The following is a 24,212-nucleotide window of genomic DNA, read 5'->3' as shown; positions in this document are numbered from 1 at the left end:
ATACACCACACAGAACAATAATAATGTACGTTGTTCTGGCTTTGGGTGATTGAGGAACATAGACAAGCTTATAGGCCAATAGCATTTTTCACTTTAACATGAGGGTCTCAAGAAACACTTACAGGAACCAGTAGGCCAGAACCTACAACTCTCACCAAAGGAGTGAAAGGAGAGGTAGGCTAGTGCTATGCCCATTACAGCGCTATGCTAGTTACTTTAGCTTCCACATCTATATTGCAAGCTACAGTATACTGTTACATTAACAGGAGCTCGCTAGACAGCGTAGGCCTACTGTCAGCATGTCAGCAGGAGTAACAAAAATCAACAACAAAAGCAGGGAATGGGCTCTTGCAATGAAATGAGCAAAGAAAACTACAATCACCAACCACAGGAACCAGCGCACACAAACCAGAGAGGCAGATAATCTTTCTCCGAGGAGTATCAGAGGAAACGTTCAACTCACAAACGTTGAGCTCTACAAAAATGCACTGCGATGCTTTGCACAAAGATAAAACCAACACCTTGAAGTGACTCACAGCGTGAACCGCCACCCATTTCCCTCCTCGCAGACTACAGCGGAGAACAGCACTGTTTGTCGGGTCTTGTTCTCACGATACAATATTTCAGATTTTAAACTCATCTGCTCAGGCATCTGCCGAGTATTACACGGTATCAACTTCTCAAAATCAAACCTTTCTGCTGACACCGGAACGAAAGCGGCCTTTTCCAAACTGCTAATCTCAAAGTGCAAAGGCATCTGATATAATCTCAGGTGTGCCTCTGCATAGCAGTTTGAAGTTTATAAAAAGGCAAAATGGCGTCTGACTGACACTGGCTTTTGGTACGTGGTGTGTCTTTAGGCTGCCGTACTGTAAGGAGTGCCCTGGTGATTATACCACGGTCATGTAACAGAGTTGGCTTGACCGCTCGGTTGCGTTGAAATTTCACTGTCACCACGCCACCCCCCCACCACACACACCAGGTCTCCACTTAAGTGTTAATAACACAATGGGTACACAAGGAAACCCCTCTGTACATCCAGGTAAATGGCTGCTTTGACCAACTATTCACTGAGGAGAGGCTGCAGAAGGCTCTCTCTTTATAGAAACGAACAAATCCAGGGTCACAGCAGGATGCTATGTTGACTGCAATGGTATGCTGGGTAGCCTGTAGCCTAGTGGCTAAGGTACATGACTGGGACTCAGAAGGTTGGTGGTTCAGGCCCTGGTGTAGCTGATAAGATCTGCACAGCTGTTGGGCCATTCAGCAAGGCCGTTAACCCTGCATTACTTCAGGGGAGGATTGTCCCCTGTTTAGTCTAATCAATTGTAAATGTCAGCTAAATAACTAATTATTATTAACATAGTAATAGCTTTACAATGGCAGCAATGCAGTGCAGCTAACATTTAAATTAAGCTGGATGCAACATTAATTTCAGCTCAAGGGGTCTTCAAGGTTATGCGAGTTGACAGTTAAGTTGATCGCTGCAGTGTCAGTATACAATTAGTGGCATCCAGTTCTATTGACGTAGAGCAATGGACTAGAATTCAGATTTAATAAAGATTTAAATAAAGAGAATGCAGGCTTAATTTGAGGTCATCTCATTTGGGTCAAATATAACAACATAACAAAAATAACAAAGAAATTACTCCCTCACCACTGAGCCTTGTTTTTGAAGACCTGCTTCAATGTGCGTGGCTGTGTCTTTACACGGAAAGGGATTGCTATGGCAACTCCTTGTTGTTTCTGGTTCAGGGAGTGGGCTGTGCCTACAGCTATTGCTCATAAAAGAGATAGATTTTCAATTAAGAATGAAGAGAATCTGTTAAGGTGCAGGGCAAATTAACACACGCTACAATACAGGGAAGTGATCCATTGGTGCTCTTAAAGATCTGTTTGGGTCCACCTTTATTAAGAGCGTTATGATACCATGAGTTTGATGGCTGTTTAGTGCGAGCAGAACAGTTTTTAAAGGCACCTAATGGTTTGTGGATGTGGGTTTGATTGCTGTGCATATATCATCCGTCTGCTATCCATAATTCTTAACACAGAGCAGACTATGATGAGGATCAGTGATATTATTATGCATATGTGAGGGCTAGCACTATAAACATGCTATAAAACATGCTAAGTAAGCTTCTTTTCACTCTACAAGCTGCACTGGAGGATTGCAGACACCTGATTGGCCAGAGATGTTGCTGGGTCTTAATGAGGTATTGCCAGTCGTTACCCATAACACTCGGTGCTAGTGGGGTCTGGAGTCAGATTTTAAGTGGTGGGATCCCAGTAGCAAAAGCCACAATCTAGAGGGGCAGAAATCTAGGTTATGAGAGGTTTTCATATAAACAGACTAGGTTGACCCCAATATAGCACAAGTTTTTCCTGGATATAGCCTGTTTGTATCCAAGTCAGCTGGAAAACTTTCAATTTTCAATCAAATATAGCTGGGTTTTTCGCTTGAATGCCTTTGACGTCATTTCACTGACATTTCACCACAAGAATGTTTACTGGGATGCATCACTACACTTTTAAACAAACACCCTAATCATATTTGCTCATTTAGGAGCACTTGTCAGAAGGTACTTCTGAGTTTGCATTGATTAAATGGGTCAAGAACAGCTTTGCAGTTTATTTGGAAGATGTCAAGCAACCTACCCAAAGTAACTTCAGCGCAGTGTTTTCTGAATGGCACATAACTCAAAAGAGGTCAAACTGAGTGTACTTAAGTAAAGCAAAGCCCCAGCGCTGTGGGCGAGAAAGAGGAGCTGCCCAATCACAGTGCGGCAGGTGAGTCATTCACACCCAGAGAGAGCCTTCAACCACCTTCTCAGACCTTGGAGAAGGTCACCTGACACCAGCTTTATACAATTCATAGTTTCAACAGTGAACCAAACACATCAGTTATTTACTCAGGTATTGATTCAAACAGATACAGATCAGACCTGGGTCAAATAAATATTTGTTTTGGATTCAAGTACTTTTTCTATGCTTTACTGAACTTCTGGTGCATTGAAACCTATGCAATACCCTCAAACCTGGCCTTATAGTTCTCCTAGCAGACTCAATTGCATCAAGCAAGATCAATAGGGCACATAGAAGTATTTTACTTCAAAATAAATATGTATTTGACTAATATCAGCTTCAGATAGTGTTTCATCTTTCAATATGGGCCAACTTCCATGCCCAAGTGTGACACAGACCTATATGGGTCAACCAGAAAAGTGTGTCAGTTTCGCAATATGCCTGTGTATTAGCTCAAAGTACTTCATAAAGTACTACACTATTGCTGCTCTCTGCAGTGAATGCAAAAAGAGCAGATGCTCCAGTAAGTACTGGTACTTACGTTTGAAGGGCAGACCTTTCCCTTTGTGTTTGAAGCTCAAGACGTCCTTGTGTTTGACTGACAGCGTGAGTCGCCATGACTGAACCCAGTATCTCCAGAAAGGAGACTCTTCAAGAAAGCAGGTGGGATGTAATTTCATCTTTTGTCGGAACTTGAGAGACAAGAGTAGGTGGCCACATTCAGCCAAAGAACCCTTAAAAAATGTCCATGAGGAACTGGCCACACAGATGTTTGGACTGTTCTGCACGACTACGGCATAGACACATCTAAAGTGACAGACTAATCTAAAGGACCGACAGGGGTTTAGGCCTGATGTTCAGTACAGTACATTTCCTTCCACCCATTTCTGCATGCACAACAGATAAGGTGGTTTAGACACATCCTGTAGATACAGTAAGGCTGGGGGTTGGCAACGGGAATGTGCCTTAATGTATAATGTACACGCATCCATGTGTGTGAGGGAGGAGGGGTGGGGGAGGGGAAACAGGGAAAATGACAGACTGAATGCAATTCATTTTCTCCTATAACTACCGCTCTCCTATATGGAAACAAACTGAATTACTGAACTGAGCTTTAACACATCAGCAAATGGAGCATAGCACACATTTTTAGAAGGCCGGGATAAATAATTGAGATTACCAGGAAAGCTCCAGTGCATGGTGGATGTGTAGATTACATAAGCACTCCTCCTACATGGTAGACTTCAGCAGCCATGATCTCACTGCACAACATGAGGAGATTAGGACACTAATCTATACTGATATCCACATATGATCAGGAATCGGGGCACGTAGAATAACACCCAGCACCATACTCAACCGGGATGGTAATACCTGGTTGTTCTAAGCAAGCCAGCTCATCGAACATTAAGTCCAGCGTTAAGGCATTTTGTTCACAAAGCTTAGTGCAGCGCCATGCGGTCATGTCACTACGATACTTGTCTCATTTCATACACACAGCTCTTTGTGATATTCAGACACGCATTAATGCACATACAAACACACGGATACACAAACAGGCATAGACACATACAGTACATGCAAGCACACACAGACAAGCGCATGCACACATACACACAGCTATTAATAAAACGCATTAAAAAATGCATGCGCAAAAAACGCACACGTGCATTCACATGCGCATACACACACACACGCACAATACTGTACACTGGATTTAATCATATTCTCAAATCTAATGCACACAAATGCCTCGTATATAATAAGTATAACTAATTTTAGGGGCTATGGATGAAAGGTCATAGATGAAGGCAAAGCTGAAGGCAAAATATGCAAGTGTGTATGATTGAGTGGGATATTTATTTCCCAAATCTCCCAATAAAATACACCCAGTAAGAACTTTATTAGGTGTTTATTAGACTTATTTTTAGAATTATTAAGTCTTCTGCTGCTGTAGCCTACCCATTTAGAGGTTTGATGAGGCGTTGTTGTGTGTTCAGAGATGCTCTTCTGCATACCACTGTTGTAATGTTTGGTTATTTGCATTACTGTCACCTTTCTGTCAGCTTTGGCCCTTCTCCTCTGACCTCTCTCATTAACAATGCATTTCTGCCCGCAGAACTGCAGCTCACTGGATGTTTTTTGTTTTTCCACAATATTCTCTGCAAACTCTAGAGACTGTTCTGCAGAAAATTCAGCAGTTTCAGCAGTTTCTGAGATACTCAAACCACCCCGTCTGGCACCAACAATCATCCCTCAGTCAAAGTCACTTAAATCACATTACTTCCACATTCTGACATTTGGTCTGAAAAACAGCTGAACCTCTTGACCATACCTTCATGCTTTTATGCATTTAGTTGCTGCCAAATTGGCTGATTAAATATCTGCATTAGAAAGCTGGGGTACAGGTATCACTTTACTACCTAATAAAGTGATCCCTGTGTAGGTAGGTTTCTATAAAGACTGCATTTCAACTTTACACAAACTATATCGACACCAGGCCTGGGTCGAATATGTAATTGTTTTGGATTCAAATACGTTTCTACACTTTACTGAGCTTGTCTGGTGTATTGGAACCAATGAAATACTCTCACAAAGTGCACCCAATTCTCTCCATTTATTTTCGGGACCTCACCAAATTTTTTGAGCTGATAAGCTGTTTTCAGTTTTAGGTTAGCTATAAATAGAATAACTATTTGAAGATTGGGTACTGCATAGAAATACAGCAAGCTGTACTGTAGTTCGATCATTTTAATGTGCTCGTGTGAATATTGTGCGTAAGAATACATCACATAGTCAATTACAAAACTCTTTCTGGACCTTGTTTTTCTTTTATAAGGAATAAGGCAATTGAATTGGAGACATTAAACATGGGAAATTAATCAGCTATTAAAAAAACAGATACCATCTGATGTCATCAGTCCCTTTCATCAGTCTATTAGCCTCCATAGTTAGTGCACATTTTAAAACTATACACTTCAACAAGGCCTGAAAATGAATGGGAATGAATTGGGAGGCAGGCAAATGGGAGAATCGGGAATGCCATTAACAATCAGCCGGGACAACTGATTCTGGTAGTATTCACTCTATGCAAATGCATAAATAGGGTCAGCTCCACAAACTTACTTGTGTTGTACCAAAGTTAAATATCCCTTTAAATACAAGTTCTTAATACAGGAGCAATGAATCAGAATTATGATTCAAGAATTAATTTAGAATACCAGATTTAATTCTGAAGACATTTCACTTGAAATGGACAAATGCAAAGTACAAGAACAGGCAGAAACAAATGATTTGCAAGCTTTGCATTTTCTTTCAAACGAAGAAATAGTCTGTTAATGAGTTCATTGCAATGTGGTATTTCATTTTAAGTTCCATTCAAAACTGCATGCTCAACTTTCATTCATGATTCACACTTTTCATTTTGACTTTGAAAGTGTTTCATGTAACGTAGAAAGTCCTTAATTTGAACAAAACCGTGCCTTTATTTTGAGCTCTAGTGTTCTTCATTATAAGGTTTTTACAGATCTCATGTAGTGGTGACTATCTGAAGGGCTGGGTTTGCAAGCATTAACCTGTAGCAGTAGTTTTTAGAAATGGTGGCCTGGCTTGGTCTGGAGCTTTATATCCTTCAATACATAAAGAGAAATAGCATGGACCCAAGGTTGAGATACCTGTGTAAATCAATGGCCTCCGCTATATACAGGTATAATGGAGGAAACTCTCTGACTCATTTCATTAAAGCTGCATATAACATTTGCATGGCCTTCACTAACTGAGTTAGTCAAGTATATAACAGAGGGAAATGTGGGTAGGCAAGTCGAATAGGCCATTACCGCAAAGGTTAGAGTGAATCAGAAACCATTGCTCTTTTTCATCAGAGCTTTAAAAGTAAACATTATGAAATTTTTAGTCTAGACAGGGTGTCGTGTTTTTTTCTGGACTTCATCTCCCATAATGCATCTCCGGAATCCAACTCAACAAGACAATGGTTCACACTGGCCTACTGTTTCCATGATTTTCCAATCAGGTAAAAAGAGATGCCATCCAGCCAACACACCTAAACAACAATTAACACAAGTGGCGGTACTGTGGTGCTCGAGTGGCCATCAAGCATGGAGGACTGCCTTACATAAAAGCCAGCATTATCTGGGTCTCTCTCTTTCTCCATTTCTCTCTCTCTCTCTGTCTCACTCGCTCTCTCTCTCTCTCTCTCTCTCTTTCTCTCTCTCTCTCTCTCTCTCTCTCTGACTCATGAGGCTTTGCTTAAGTCAACAATGCTAGTTTGTTACTATTTGTACCTTCAGGCTCTCAAAATATTCATACTGTTACACAACAAGAATTGATTCACTCCCTCGATGGCTGACAATGAATATTTAATGGCAAAATTAACAATCTGCGATGACTAGAAATCATAATCCCTGAGATGTTTAAATTCATCAAAAGTCTAACGACTCAAAACTTAAAGCGTGCCAAAAATCCAATACGTGCGACACCACTTGTGTAACTGCAGCGTCACAACCTTATTCAAGCCATGATACTCTTTACGGTGTGGCAGAGGTATGACAGCTTTGCTAAAAAAAGTACAAAATTGCGGGAGCATTTCGCACCAGCTTGGATTTACAGTCATTCATCACATCTCATTGTTCACCATTTCCAGTCATGGGTAGAACCTGTTGGCCATTTTGCTTTGGGCAGAATCAGCAGGGAAGGAGAAAGAGGAGCGTGTCCGTACCTGGAATGGAGTTTGGCTGTTGTAGTTCTTCACCTCCTTGTTGCCTCCACGGACGAGAAGAACTCTGGCACAGTTATCCTGAAGGGTGGGAAACAGGACACACAAGAAACCACCAGGAGCCGTTAACAGGTTTCCGATCTCCTGGAGCCTCCCCCCCCCCACCCCTGCACCCCAATCCCTATTGAGGAAGCGAAAGGTAGTGCAGAGGGGAATTGGCCGCTGCGAGTTTCTGAAGCAGATTGGTGGAGCGGCTCCTTTTGGAAGTGGGCCAGAGTCGCCCCAGGTAATCCTTGGCACTTACGGGTTCGGCGTGCTCCCGTTCGGGCCGCGCGGCTGGAGGGTGCGCGGAGGAGCGGACGAACGCGAGGCTGAGCGAGGCTGAGCGAGGGGGGATCTTTTATGCTGCAGCGCAGATAGAGCCCACTTCCAATGGCTGGATTTAGCTGCCCACCCACAGAAAGCTCCGCCGAGCACACGCGCAAACACACGCTTTTCTCCCGCGCACACACCGTTACACAATTACCCAACCTTCCCAGCGCCGCCACCGGTTACGTGTATACCTTCGCCGCTCTGCATAAACCGCGAATCCCTCCCAGGCTCAGAACACAGGGACCTGTATTCAATGAACATTGTGACTGTGTCTGTTACTTTTTTTATGGCCACAAGCACGATTTCTGAGAGTTGATGTTGGCGATAGCTGAACTTGAAAAACTGTATGTTGTAAGGAAAATATTGAATGCTTGCATTTAAGTATACATCAAATTCCTCAGAACCGTTGATTGGTTTCAGGCCAGAACCTACCTCAGAAGCAGCCAAGCAGCAAGGGTGCATAGCAAAGTCAATCCACCACAAGAATAAATTAGCATTTAATATAAACCAGGAAATATCTTGTATCATTTATTTAGATATTTTAGTGTGTCTATTCTGAGGGCTACTCTCACATTTTGCATTGATACTGTAACATAGCTCTTGAATTGAATGTAGAAGGTTTTAGAAGGTTTGTCACTCATTGTGTCACTTCAGAGAAAACTATTTCAGGCATTGTTCTGTGAATGAAAAACTATTTTGGGTTTTGTGCCTAGGAGCTGTAGTTTTTTGTCAGTGTGACATCCTCCACTATAAGGCAATTCAAACCACTCTCCGTTATCTCAGCGATAGTAGATCTGTGGACTTTCTTCCGCCCGAGGGCCGTCTAAAACGTGCCGCTGTGCCGCTGGGAGGTCCATTATCACAGCTACACGTCCCTTCTGGATCAGAGCGTGTGGGTACAGTCAGCCACCATCGGACCCGCAAACATTGATCTTTTCTGCAAACTCCTAACGTTATTCTCCACAACACGCTGCAGGTACGGCTACTGCTCAGCTTCTTATCACAGACAGATAAGCACGGTTTTTTTTCTAGCTGAGATATTTATATGCAGGTCTTCTTTTCTCCTTGTCATGACAGCAGCCACCATCACAGACAACCAGAATATATACACACCGCTGACTCTGGATGGCTGAGAAATGTTGCATTTGCACACATTCCAACGTTTTCACAAAATGTGGAGCATCTCCCATTTTGCTGATTGTTTGAATGGAGACATAATTTAACTCCATTTTAAATGTTCCATTGCAAAGTGAGACATGCACCCCTCCTTTGCTCTGATTTAGCTCTCCTGTAACATGCTGTTATCACGTGGAACACCGGGTCATGTGCGAGTGTGTTAGCCTAATGCACACAGTCCCGCTGCGGTCCTGCCTGTGGGGACAGCAGGGGAGCACAGTGGGGTCAGGAGCAGAGTTTAATTGGAGATACAGAAATTGCAGATAAAAATACATGGAACAAACAAAAGCATTTACAATGCAGGCGCATTGCAGTCAGGGTGATTGTGTTTCATAGCTCATGATCCAATGACCGGAGCCAATAGGGAATATAAGCATACTGTATGTATGGATACAATTTCAAACCATTATTAGATCAGCCAAGAAATCTTGAAAGCATTTTCATTCATTATTCTTAATAATAACAACTCACATTATTAAAATATACCCTATCCTGTTCCTTTTCTTTCCAAATTTATTCTATTTGTTTTCTCCATGCGAGATAAACTTGCAATTGGTGATATCCTCTTCTCATAATTGGTGAAATTCACAATGGGGATGAATATTATTGCAGTCTGGCTTCATACAAATGTTTGACAATAAGAAAGGAGGGCGAACCCTAACTGTCATAATTAGTGAATTCATTTGATTTTGGTTTGCAATGATTCATATCAAAACAACCTGCGGTCTGACCTTCCTCAAGAAGAGGCAGCTCAAAAACATCGTTCATAACACACATGTTTTTAAATGATTTTATAGAGCTGAGAGCAGTTTAAAAAATAGCACAACTTCTCTGTTGACTGAAGCCAATGTGTAGTGTTAGGGAATTATCAGCGCCATGTCCACATCAGGAGAGTTGAAATCAAGATGTAAAGTAATACAGTTTTATAAAGGGGGAAACGAGGACAGCAGGAAGTAAATCTGAGAATGTGTATGCACACACTGTATGCTCCCTGTTTTAAACTGCAGGAGTTTATTTTTGGCCGACAATACAATGCACATTAATTGTCACATGAGATGTAGCAAATCCTTTCTAAATATATGATTATTATCTAATATATTTTGGCCTTCCCTGAAATGCGTAAATATCACAGAGAACATTCCACAATCTCCCTCTGTACACATCTACAATCTATTACTAATTATTACTACTGTGCTTATTTATACAGATTCAGTAGCGGGGCCTTGTTGAAAATTCCAACTCATAACCTGCAATTATATGCTGAAAATTTCTGTTAAAAAACACCTGTCTTTTAATATACAGTGTCTTTGCCCAACCAGATAATTTGCAACCAAATATTTTACGTTTTTGTAGGTCTTGTGTCAATTGCGCTGTTCTACAATTATCTTCTTTGGACAAAAAAGGTTGTATATGAGCATTAGAATAATATTTTTATAAATATGAAAATTGATTGAGTTTGTTCCAATACACAGCGAACCTTTTTCACCCCACTCAGACACACGCTGTACTCTAGATGCCTGCTGTCCATGCTGGCCGCAGAATCTGTGTGCCGATCCACCTCCACTTCACCTGTGCCGGCAGCACGGAAAAGCACTCCAAACATGAATATTAATAATCGGTTTTCATACGTACGATCTGGGGCCAGGACTTCTCGTTGGCTCTTCCTTCGCCTCATCCTGCCCCTCCAACCAGCCCTTGGCATCCCAGGAAATTAGGGCACCAGAAGAAACCCACAGGCAATGATTGAACGCGTTGACATTTCACACGAAATGGAACATCTATCAATTCAGGGTCTTCAGTTCAGTGGCCAATGATGTGGTCTGCCAAGAGCACATCTTCAGCTCAGCCATTTCCATGTAAGAAGTGGCAGCTGGCAGGTTCAGAGACCTCTTGACAGAGGAACAGATCTATACAAGCCACTTGCACATCTCTTCATTCCCACTGCTTTTGGTTCCACCTGATGCAAGAGCATAGTTTACTCTGGGTCTTCAAACTGCTATGAGGACAGACTGTTCATCTGAATCAGTTCCAACATTACTTTAGCTTGAGATTGATCACTAACTTGTCACTGTATGCATTTGGTTATTTGGCTTATCTCCATTGAGAAACCCTTTTTAGGAGTGAAAGCTTCCAGACAAAGTACCATTTTGCTAAACAAAGAACCCTTTAACTAGATACATGTCGGATTCTTCTATGGAATCACAAGGATCATTTTGGATCTATTTTTTTTCTCAGAGTGTACATTGTATACTCTCAGCTGTTAAATGACTAAAAGTATAGTTGTTGAAGCATGCATGTTCTTGAGTTACATGAAAGGTAGCACATGTCACTTTTAACCAACTGTCAGTCAATTGACTCACATTCAGCCTCTGCATCACCCCATTAACTAAATTATCTCATTCTGTACTTGCCAGTTATATGAGCTGCATACTTAAGGCTCACAATGAACAGGCTAATTAGGAATATTCTGGAAGGTGTGTAGTAACAGAGCTGACATAGTAACACCAACGCAGATGGCCCTATTACTGACAGTAACTTTATCATTAAGGAGGTAGGGTTAGAGAAAGGAATGCTGGAAATAAGTATCTGGTTAGGATCTAGAATATGTGAACAAGCATTAAATGGGAGGCCATTTTGTCTGCTGTGCATAGGTAGCAGGACATAATATGGAGAATAGCTAAGCCATCGGAACCTGTAATACAATTGCTTTATAGTATACATAAACCTATTACAGTGATTTGAGGAGCAAGGTCTATGCAACCTGTCCAAACCAAACAAGGTTTTGCCTGGCTATGTTTTTTCACACCACATAATACTGAAGCTCATGACCTGCCACAGTTGCGCTTGCTCTAGGACTGAAAATGTACAGGACGTCCTTATTTGGGCACAAAGCATCAGGGCGCATCAGGTGACATCAGCACCTCACCACACATCGAGGGCGGCCGTGACCCCAGCCTGTCGCGGCTGAACCTGACGTGCACTCATTATACATGGCCGCCCACGCCTTCAGGAGAAGTCTGTTGATCACGTTCCCCATATGGACAAGGAGGGGGATGGGGGAGGGGGTTGGCAGAGCCATTAATGAGCCTTGACAGGAAGAGGTCTCAAATACGCGGAGAAGGGAATGAAAACCTTCGCACTGCAATTCAGACATCAAAAAGAAAATAACAAGCACTAGCCCTGCAGTGTCAAAGCTATACCATCAAACGGCAGTATGGAGGTTCACTAAGGTGGCAGCAGTGTCTTTACCGACTCGATCTGGGATTGGCTGGATTCAAACCCAGGACCACTGGCATGGTCGGACACATTAACTTTATTATTTACTTATATTACATTAATGGCATTTTGTCAGACGCTCTTATCCAGAGCGACTTACAGTTGATTTTAGACTGAGCAGGAGACAATTCTCTGCTGGAGCAATGCAGGGTTAAGGGCCTTGCTCAAGGGACCAACGACTGTGCGGATCTTATTGTGGCTACACCGGGATTAGAACCACTGAACTTGCGTGTTCCAGTCCGCCCCTTGCTTGACTTCAGTTAGGAACATGGTAGAATGGCATAACAACAGTAAGATTACAACAGTACTAGTTAAGCACAGCAGAAGGAGTATTTTTATCCGCACTCATAATTGGAACTGTGAAGTCATGATCTCACTTGTCCTGTCATATACTGTATATTAGTTAAGTGTATAAGAGTAGGAGAAAAAATAGATGTGACTAGACAAGTAAGATCATGTATTTACAGTTCATGAGAATGGGTAACAATGCATCACCACCAGAGGTAATATTTTGGGTTGTTTCAGAGAATGTTTGAGGCCAATGTAACTCACCCCACTGATCTGTTCAGTGGTGAGAAACTTATTTTATCCATAATTTTCCCATTTCTCCAATTTGACAGACATGTGACTCCCCCAGATTAACATGGTGCCTATTCTCACTATTTTCCACACTGCACATGCACCACCAGGTCAACATATTCTTGGTTTGTGTGTCTGCAGGTCCCTGGTCTGACAAAGACTGGCCGCTATAGAGTGATGAGACCAATGGAATTGCCGGCTTGTTCCCTACCATTCCCCAGCGAGGCTGTTGCCTGAACTGTTGCACTGCCAAGATCTCGATCGCTGGGAGAGGCGCGACCGGCAATCAGTCGCAGTGCTCACGGAGGCCAGTGCCATTTTTAAGATCAGTGTGTGGAGGAAAATGCCATGGCACCGGTTGAGCAAGGGCATTGCAGTTTTTCTTGGCTGTCAATGTGGTCACTTAAAACAAAACCACTCTACACTCTCAGAAAAAAAGTGTTCTTTGGCTGGTCTCCATAGAGGCCCTGCTGAAAAAACAGCTCAAGCTAGTTGGTAGCTGGTTGACCAGTTCAGACCAGCTTCCAGCTTAACATGGTTTAGCTGGTTGACCAGTTCAGACCAGCTCTGAGCTTGACATGGTTTGACCAGCTCAAGCTATGTTTTGAAATATCTGGTAGCTGGTTGACCAGCTCATACCCAGCTAGACTAGTTTATGCCCAGCTTGACCAGTTCAATTTTCAAGATGGTACAGCTGGCATAGCCGGATTTTACAGCAGTGGGAACCCTTTTCTGTTCTGGAACCCTCTATCATAGGTGTAAACACTCCCAGACAAAGTACTATTTTGCTCAACAAAGAACCTTTGAACTAGGCTACTTCTTTGGAATCAAAGGGGTCCTTTGAAAACAATTTTTTTCTGAGAGTGTAGCCGAAATTCAACCTCGAAACTTACCGCCGGCAAGTTATCAAAATGTGTTTTTAAAAAGCCTGTGTGTGCTCAGTGGAGCAGGTAAGGATGACAGTAAGTGTGCATGGATACACACCTGGTTGTACGGCGCGCAGATGTGCAGGGCTGTGTTTGTGTGTGCTCAGTGGAGCAGGTAAGGATGATGGTAAGTGTGCACGGATACACACCTGGTTGTACAGCGCGGAGATGTGCAGGGCTGTGTTTGTGTGTGTTCAGTGGAGCAGGTAAGGATGACGGTAAGTGTGCATGGATACACACCTGGTTGTACGGCGCGGAGATGTGCAGGGCTGTGTTTGTGTGTGTTCAGTGGAGCAGGTAAGGATGACGGTAAGTGTGCATGGATACACACCTGGTTGTACAGCGCGCAGATGTGCAGGGCTGTGTTTGTGTGTGTAGGTGAGGATGACGGTAAGTGTGCATGGATACACACCTGCTTGTATAGCGCACAGATGTGCAGTGCTGTGTTTGTGTGTGTTCAGTGGAGCAGGTAAGGATGACGGTAAGTGTGCATGGATACACACCTGGTTGTACAGCGCGCAGATGTGCAGGGCTGTGTTTCCTGAGGCGTTCTGTGCGCTCATGTCCGCACCGTAGAACAGGAGGTGCTCCAGGTGCTGGACGTGTCCATACCGACAGGCCTGAAACACGGCAGGGATCAGGGGAGAGGAGTCACACCAGCAGGCAGAGGGCACATTTACTTCTTCATGTACATATATTCACATCAACAATAATATTACTTATTTGTTATTTAGCGGTTGCTTTTATCCAAAGCCACTTATAGTTGATTAGACTAAGCAGGGGACAATCCTCCCTGGAGCAAAGCGGGGTTAAGGGCCTTGCTCAAGGGCCCAACAGCTGTGCGGATCTTATCGTGGCTACACCGGGACTTGAACCTCCAACCTTCCAGATCCCAGTCATGTACATTAGCCACTAGGCATCTTAGCCAATAGATATCAACATATCTATTTGGTTGATCTAATGAAGAGGTTGGCAACCCTGATCCTGAAGAACTGCTGTGCTGGCTTTCGATGTTACTCAGCACTTAACTGATCAGGGAAAGCAGTCGATTATACAGTTAACTCACCTCACCTGGTTTCTTGGGTCTAAATCGGTTGCTGATTTTGAGGCGAGAACTGACAGCCTTGATCAAGTATTTATGTAAAAAGTAGTCAATTGCTTAGAGTAAAATATTACTTTTTAAAATTAAATACAAAAATGTCTTTGTAAAATTAATCTCAAATGTGTTATTTTATACTAACGCACACAAAAAAATAAACATATATATATAATAAAATCTAGGGTTCCTAAGACTTTTGCACAGTACTGTACTTCTAACTGGACAATTTTGGAAATGTGTGTGCCAGCCTCTCGGCAGAACTTCCATCCAATGGTGTACAGCATGTTTTCTTTACCCATAATAAAAATCAATCAACTTCATGACAACTAAAAGATTCTTCTGATTTTGAAACTCAAATAATTATTTTCAATTTCATAAAAAGTACATTATTAATTGGTTTGCATCAAATAGAACATTTGCTTAATTATGGAAAAGATCAAACACAAGAAATGTGAGTTTGACAAATCGTATCTAAGCATTGTAACCAAGCAACAAAAATGAAGCCCCCATGGATTATGTTTCCATGTTTCTTTAATGAGCAGAATTTCAGCTTTCAAAAACAATGCTACTTCAGTGACTGTATGCACATAATGTATAACCTAAATGCTCTCCACGTGATAAAAAAGATATCACCATATGCTGACTGAATATAGCTGAATCCTTTCAAATCCATCGGAAGAATACATTAGCTGAACTGGTAACCGCAGGGGACCAGACGCACGGGCACGCAGAGGAATGAGCAGATAGAATAATAACAACAAAGAAATCTGCCCTACCTGGTCAATCACTCCCTCACCAGCACTGACAGTAACCATTAATGGCTGTATTAATGTCTCTGGGGATTTAAAGGCATTCATGCACATCTATAGATCTGATCTGAGATCAATGGAACAGATTCACTAGGGAGGAAATAGGAGGAAATTTGCCAGGCCAAAGACTATCAAACAGTTTACACAAATGCGTATTGTATTTGTAATACTCTTTGCTAGCATTCACAACTGCACCGCTGAAATCAGGAAGGTGCAGTTCCAGCAGCATCCACTAGATGTCAGGGTGTCTTCACCAAGCCTAGCCGTCAAGCGAGTTTCAGGTACCTTGTTTTTGAACACCGTGAAATTTTGTGCAAAGTGATAAACCTTCTGTTTTTAAAATAAGTCAAAATCATTTACAGTGCTAACAATGAGCACAGCCAATCCAATAAGAAACACAAATGAAACTAAGGAAAATAATCCTCCTACATGACATACCATACAAAAATCGGGTTTTACAGTGACAGAATGCCTGACAGAAGGCCAAATTACAAACAAAAAAACAAACAACCACATAAAAACACATTTTAGTGTGTGGGGATACCAAAATAACCAGAGCCAGCCAGTCCAAGTTCCACCTACGCATGCAGTAGGGTTGTGTTTTATATTAAAGGAAAAGGACACATTCTGCAGACATTAGGAAGTATTTTTTTCACATAGAGAGTGGTCACTGCGAGGAATAGCTTGTCAGGACATGTAGCGTAGAAACACTGGTGATTTTCAAGACTAGGCTTGATACGGTGCTAGTACCAATTTGCTTTTAGGAAAACTAAGCAGTAGGTACTTCAGTGGAAGGTAAAGGCAAGCATTGCCTGGCTGAATGGCCGGTTCCTGCCATTATGTCACGTTATGTTACAGTATGTTATTATCTTTGATTACAGAAAGCTCCACAGAGTCTGAGGTACCTGGGAGACAGGGTCCACTCCCAGGACAGAGAGAAAGAGAGGAGCCATTTTCTCAAAGAGGCCTGAGGACGGCTCTCACAATAGGGAAGGCTGATACCCATCGAGGACCGAAACAGCAGGCAAAATTGCAGCAGGGTGGGATTCTCTTTCCTTTATTAGACAGCAAAAGAGCCCCGTCCTTCAGATAAGGTCCGGAATGGCTTCCCTCTTGGCTCAAGCCCCGGTAACGTGAGCAAGATAAGGCCTTTTAAAATAAACAAACAATGTTTGCTGGAAACCCTGTGGCACTTCAGGACATTGTTTGTCTCAGAACTGCAGAACACACAATTAGCCACCGAGATGGGAGAGCTCGAGAGCATCCATCTTTTCCAGCCACTCCAACCAGCCTTTTCAGCCCTTTGCGAGGATTTATTTTTGTAAACACTGCCATTGATACGGACGTGATTATATAATACAGTCTGAGTGCATTTGGTCATTTCTTGGCACATATAAATGGTGAGAAAAAAGCTTTATTCACAAAAGACACATTGCTGCTTTACAGGTACAGTATATTTCAAGGTCAATGAAGGACGTAAACTGAGTTACGTGTCTCCAAGTAAGATACACTCATAAATAAGTATGCTGACTATTCAAATCTCAGGCCCAATTTCAAGTAAATTTTCTAAAAAGCCTGAGTGTATACGTAAATCTATAATCTATAATGTATTAGCATATAAAACTTGCAAAAACCACTGTATTCTGTAAGAGGGCTGGTGTGTACACATTTCGTATACAGAGCAGCACAACACAAGGTGTAGCCAACTGTAGGTGTTCCATCTGATAATATCGGCCAACCACTTCTTTGTGTTATTGCTATTCACATATGCTTTCATTGTATATTACACATCACAATACATTCTTTCACATTCTTTCAACACCCTCCGTAATGGACAATTTCTGAAGCCATTTGTAAATAATACACATAACTGTTTAGATTGAATATTGTGACACACCAAGCCTAGCTGTTAACTGACCTTTATTGGAATGAAAGGATACAGCAGTGCTGTGTGCTTTAAAGGTACAACAGGTAAGATTTCTGGGTTGAAACATTATTAAAAGACCATTGTAAATCCCTTCCAATCATTAAAAAAGGCTCACTGACATGTTGACTCACTCTCTGCCTGTATTTATAGAAGGGGGCGGGATACACAGTGTTGTGGTTTGAGGGTGTTTGTTGCTGCAATTCCTCTTGTGACCGTTAGACCGTTTTTTCACATGCCTGTTCTATAATTTGACTTCAGAAAGAGGTAAACATACATTTGGCTTTCACTATGACTTTTCTGCCAGTAGTTGTGTGAAAGAGCTGCTCACTTTTTACATTTATATTTTATTTCATTTTCCCAACCCCGAAACTCAGCCAAACTCAGCGATTTTCTACCAGCAGCCTGTCATATCAGGAGGAGATGGCAGATTCACCTGATGCCTGTTCTCACTACTTACCACACAGCAGGCCACAATCACACACTGCCCATGTCGCTGGAGGAGAATGGGGTCAGCATAATTTTAGTCCATGCATCTGCAGGTGCCTGGTCTGACCAGGAATGGCTGCTTTAAAGTGATGAGACCAACAAAAATGGCAGCTGACCCCCTATCATTCCGCGGTGAGGCTGAGCCAATTGTCGCCTTGCCAATGCAGAGTTTAAAATTTAATGAATGTGATAAATCATATAAGGTAATGTGGAACTAGCATATTCCTCCCATAGATGGACAGTATTGCAACTCAAAGGACAAAGCCCATTGAAGCTGCCCAAGCAAATTGGCGGCCTGTAGCATAGTGGTTAAGGTACATGACTGGGACCCGCAAGGTCAGTGGTTCGATTCCCGGTGTAGCTACAATAAGATCTGCACAGCCGTTGGGCCCTTGAGCAAAGCCCTTAACCCTGCATTGCTCCAGGGGGGGATTGTCTCCTGCTTAGTCTAATCAACCGTACATCGCTCTGGATAAGAGCGGCTGCCAAATGCCACTAATGTGATGTAAAATGTTAAACATGCTCTAACTTTTGCTAAAAAGTCAGGTTAGTAGGCTTAAAGGCTCACAGGATCCCATGTAATTGCGCTACAGTCCTGTCAATCACAGTGAGTGACAGTGAAAGGGCAGAAGCTGGGCTGGGCTAAGCTCACAGGATGCCATGTAATTGCGCTACAGGCCTGTCAATCACAGTGAGTGACAGTGAAAGGGCAGGGACTGCGTTGGGCTAAGCTCACAGGATGCCATGTAATTGCGCTACAGGCCTGTCAGTCACAGTGAGTGACAGTGAAAGGGCAGGGACTGCGTTGGGCTAAGCTCACCTGGTGGATCTCGTGCCAGCCGTTCTCGTCCTGGCAGCTGACGGAGGCCTGCTCATGCAGCAGCAGCTCACAGCAGTAGGGGTCCCCCCCCACCATGGCGGTGTGGTAGAGCGCTGTCAGGCCCCGGCTGTCCTTGTAGTCCGGCGAGGCCCCCAGCTCCAGCAGCGTCTGAAAGAGGCCACCTTCAGCCAGGCATCCATCTACTCCGGCAAGAGGAACCTCACTGCACCCTCTGCTCCAGGGGCCGAGCTCTTCTCATACAGGTAAATCGAACCTTCAGGCGAGGCCCAAAGAGCAATCTAGCCACGAGCTACTGTAGGTGGCCTCCCTTTATTTCAGTCAACGGACTACTACTTTAAATGTCATAACAGTGATGGTGCCATGGAGGGCCAAGAGTAGGTTTTTATTCCTGCAAATCACTTCACCTAATTTCACTAATTAGAACACCTTCAACCAGAGAGAATGGAAGGAATTAGAGAAATGAGTGGGTGGAGTGTTTGTTTGGAATGAATACCCACCTACGTTTAGACCTCCATGACACAGGATTGGGCACCACTGCTCTACAAGGTGAGTGTAGCAGTGGCATTGTAACAGAGGAGGCGAATTCAGGTTCAGAAAGTAAAAGCTATTAGTTTGTTCCAATCACCTGGACTAATTCATACAATTCTTCAGCCTGGAGGCAGAACTAATTGGTGAATGTGTAGAAGAAACAGACGGCACAACTTTTACTTTCCAACCCCTTCACCTTGCACCTCTGCGTTGTAATGCATCTGCAGTGCTAACGCATGCAAGGGGGAAAGCGCCGTCACGTCTACAATGGCCTCAAAGTGAAGAGACCAGCTCCCTGACCTCAGAGAGAGAACAAACAACCAAACAGACGCTACCGTCAAGGCCACTTGGTTCTTGGACTTGGCTGCCTTGTGCAGGGGAGTGAGGCCGTCTTTAGCCCGGAAGTCCAGATGTGCGCCCCCGTTCTTCAGGGCCTTGATGACGTTCTCCACGTTGTCCAGATGGGCCGCAAAGGACAGGGGGGTCTCTGCGGGGGGGAGGGGGAACAACACAACGCATGCTTCTCATTGGCCTCCACTGGCTTCCTATTGCCGCACGCATCCGATTCAAGGCCCTAGTGTTGGCATTTCAGGCTGCTAAGGGGACTGCCCCACATTACATACAATCCCTGATCACTCCCTACTCCCCAGCTAGACCACTCCGGTCTGCCAGCTCTGGTCGCCTTACGATTCCCTCTCTACGGGCACCTGGCGGTCGAGCTGCACGTTCACGCCTGTTTTCCGTTCTGGTTCCTCAGTGGTGGAATGACTTGCCTACCGCTGTCAGGACAGCAGAATCCCTCCCCCTATTTCGACGCAGACTCAAAACACACCTCTTCAAACTCTACCTTAGTCCCCCCTCCTGATTTACCCTGCCCCCCCCTTCTGATACCCCTATCCCTGTCTAACCCCCCCCCCCCCCCAAAAAAAAATAAAAAAAATAAAAAAAATAAAAAAAATTGCACTTATGATGACGACTATATGTTTAGAACAGCAGTCCAGGTGTATTTTCCTAGTTCTGGATGTGATGCTTTGACTTGTGGTAGAACCTATGCACTTGTAAGTCGCTTTGGATTAAAAGCGTCTGCCAAATGACTAAAATGTAAATGTAAATGAAAATGTAAATGCTCGGAATTCGCTCAGATTCAGCCCCTCAGCAGAGCTGAATCTGGGTTTAGAAAGTAAAAATCCTCCCCAGTATTTTGTTCCATTCGCCTGGATGTGCTAATCAGCGCAATTCTTCATCCAGGAGGTAGAACTTATGTGTGGAAGAAACACACGGCAGGACTTTTACTTTCTGACCCTTGGACTTCTCTGGTCCTCAGGCTTAGCTTGATTAGCAATCAAATATGGAGATAATCAGAAATGCTTTACAACATGTGTGATTGATAAGTACCCTCTCAAAAAAAAAGTTCCAAAAGAACCCTGTGATTCCATAGAAGAACCCTATTATAGCTAGTTCAAGGGTTCTTTGTCGTGCAAAATGACTCTTTGTCTAAGAGCTTCCATACTTAAAGAAATATAAAGGGTTCCTCGATGAAGACAAGCCGAAGAACCCTTTTTTTTCTGAGTGCACAATACTATAAATGAAAACTGAACTCCTGAACTCAAAGCAAAAAAGAAAATAGATTCATCCCACACATGAATCTCCTCCGTTTTTTAGAGCAGGGAGTTGCTAAGGCGAGCCAGGAAAGTCACGCTGGTAACTGAGCAAAGAGAGATCGTAGTAACACTGGAAAGACAACGTAGGTGCAGCGGTTGTTACGTGATGGAGGAGGGGGGGAGGGGGGTCTCTGCAGGCTCAGGCGAATTGTATAAGTGGTGTTGGCAGAGCAGCAGGAAATTGAGGCCTCAGTACGGCTCATTTAGTGTCCGTCTCTGTTGAGCCAGCGAGTGGAGGTGGCCCTGTCGAAACAGCGCCAGGGGCGTACGCCACTGAGGAAATGCTAGCTCTCCTCAATCCTGCCTGCTTCCAATCGGAAAACGGAGTCCTGTGTGCGCTAATGCTAATGCTAATGCTAATGCCGGAGCCTGCCTCTGCACCGATTATGCAAAACAAGCCTTTTTAAGCCTGTCTTGCTGTCTTGCAGCTTTAAAGAAATTAAAAGTGGCGTCGATTTAATCATTTCTTTTTTTCAAACTGACTTTCAATTGAATTAATGTTTTAGTTTTTTTCTCGTCTTCACGGTTCAGTGAGATTGGCATTCACATAAGTGCATTAAAAAAACTGCTTGTGTTGAGAACAATAAAAACTGCATCTAAGTCAAATCTCACGACTAATGTTGAGCCGTTCAGGGATTTAATTGCTTGTCGTGTTTCACATTGACTGAACAACAAAACAGGCGTGTTTACAGCAGTAATTCATTAACTTTAAGGTAATGAAACTATGATTTTTTTGTCATTTCATATTGTTAATTCACAAGGAATTAAAACAAAGTACGAACACATATGCATATGTTATGTCATGGAAATTACAATAAAGTGTACTAAGTGTAGTATTTTTCATAACTACAAAAAATAAATACTGTACATTACCAATTCACCATAGTTTCTGCTTTTTAATAGCATGATTCTTTCTGCCTTTACCACTTAATAAATGATGATGAGCTTTTAATTTTTTATATAAAACATTGGAGGATAATATTTACCACAAAAGCCTCACTAGGGCTGTGGGTGGAAGGAATTCACAGAAAGCAAAATCAGATTTCACCGACTAATCTGTAACCCCTTCACATGAAGCAGGAAGATTTCATTATATGATGTACAGTAATTAAAGCCATGAAACGCACATGCCCATTTCCGCATTTTAAATAACCACCAAACTGTTATCTTTAACTAATTACACTAATTAACAATGCGTGGAAGAGATTGAAGCACGTGCAGAGCAAGAAAAAAAAATCAGGGTATTTTTTCACTGTAATATATCATCTTCAGCCAAAATTAGATGCAATTATCATCAGTAGTCCGATCTGATCTGTTATGAAATTACGAATGCTGAAATGATAAAGGTGTCTGGAGCTGCCCACTCTGGAAGTGGACCGCATTCTGCAGAGCTAGGATTTTTGGAGCAGACAGATAAAACTATTGCTAGGCCTACATCTTGCTTTACTACATTAAAATTAAGCTGTCAGCAGCTGTGCACTTGCAAAACCACTTACGTATTAGGGAAAATGAATCCATTTTACATCCCTCTTTCACAAGCGAGCACAAAAGAGGGAGAGAGAGGAGGAGGCAGGAGAGACAAGGGGACTATATTCTATTCTACCGCCCTGTCGCCTGCCTCAACGCAGCATTAATATTGAAAAGTGCCGCTTCTTATACCACATCTGTCATAGCTATACTGACGTGTAGATGAAATACCGTATATTGAGACAGGAGAAAGCGTGGGTTCTGAAAGCATAGTATCTACAGTAATACTAACACTAATCCCATAGTTTTTTTCTTCTTTTGCTATGAGCAAATGAATGAATGCAGAAAAAATGCTGTAAGTCAACGCAAAAATTAATTAAACACAAAAAAACATCAAGTAAACAAAAGTGTAACTTGGACACCTCGCACATAGCTGACACAATAAAGAACAAAGGAAATAAAAGTGGTTGTGAGTCCTTTGCTGGAACAGTATGAAAGTGACATCTGTGCATGTGTATGGAGGTGTCTGTTCACTGTGACTACATGAGTGAGAGAGAGCGAGAGAGGGAGGGCAGGGGATGGGGGGGGGGGGGAGGGTCCGGTTTCCTGTTTCTGAGGTTGTTTTTATTATTAACGAAACAAGCCGAAGTCTGGTCAGGCACACAGTCGAGATTCACAGAAATCAAGTCGTTTCTTGTCTCCGCAGATGCTGAGAGATGAGCTGCTCTAGGCAACAGTGAATATTGGAGATTGATACATATGGAGCTGGACAAATGAATACGGTAACAGTGTGGAGCAGCAGGGAGCAGCAGTTTGACAATGGATTTCTATTTTAAAAAACCATACATTGATTTTGCAGTCGTTCCACTTCAACCGTGAGATAGGTGCTCATAGCTCTCTCATATAATATTAATATTGTTAATTTCCATAGACGTTAGTAGGCATAGCTACAAAGAAGATTACAGAGAGGATCTGGGAATCAATGGAAATATTTGCCAGCAGAACAGTAGAACATGTTGTAAGGAGGGGCATGGTATTAGGTTTTAATCCACCAGGCTTACTGTTATCAGTTTTCATGAGTTCATGCATATGACAGTATTCACTGAAATTTAAAATGAAGATTCAGGAGAGACATTTACAGACAACCCATTATCCTATTACCTCAACCTGCGAAGCTAGCTTTCTCTACAGGCATAGAGGTCCATGTGTTTGTTTACTCAACAAAACTCTTTAAATTCTTTTAATTGTCTGGAAATTGTTTTACCGAATCACAAGTATACAATGCATTTAATGACTGAACACAATCAATAGCAGGCCCACGGTTTCCCCCCCAAAACAACAGCAGTTCATTTATCCTGGCAAGCTTGATCATGTTAACAAAATGTGTTTAACATTTTTGTTTGGCAAGGAAAATATATTGCTGTGTTTTCTATTGCTGCTTAAAATTAGTAATTGAATTACGAATGGTAGAGAAATGTATTTTAAAATAGTTGACGGCCTTATTTAGTCATAACTATAGGCTATAACCCAA

At 42.7% G+C, this 24,212-nt stretch overlaps 1 protein-coding gene across 1 annotated transcript in view; it reads right to left on the bottom strand.

Annotated features, from left to right (window-relative positions):
* The window catches only part of LOC133131612 (SH3 and multiple ankyrin repeat domains protein 2-like), a 153,127-nt gene that overhangs the window by 118,575 nt on the left and 10,340 nt on the right, over nucleotides 1-24,212 (bottom strand). Inside the window, exons 5-8 of the mRNA XM_061246984.1 lie at nucleotides 19,889-20,040; nucleotides 19,005-19,172; nucleotides 14,367-14,483; nucleotides 7,538-7,615 (exon numbers count right to left, since the gene is read on the bottom strand). Coding sequence (XP_061102968.1) covers nucleotides 7,538-7,615; nucleotides 14,367-14,483; nucleotides 19,005-19,172; nucleotides 19,889-20,040 — 515 coding nt within the window. The remainder of the gene's footprint in view (nucleotides 1-7,537; nucleotides 7,616-14,366; nucleotides 14,484-19,004; nucleotides 19,173-19,888; nucleotides 20,041-24,212) is intronic.

Source organism: Conger conger, chromosome 6, assembly GCF_963514075.1.
Source record: "Conger conger chromosome 6, fConCon1.1, whole genome shotgun sequence".
Classification (NCBI taxonomy): domain Eukaryota; kingdom Metazoa; phylum Chordata; class Actinopteri; order Anguilliformes; family Congridae; genus Conger; species Conger conger.
The sequence above is the reverse complement of the archived record's forward strand: the minus strand, read 5'-3'. Positions and strand labels throughout refer to the sequence as shown.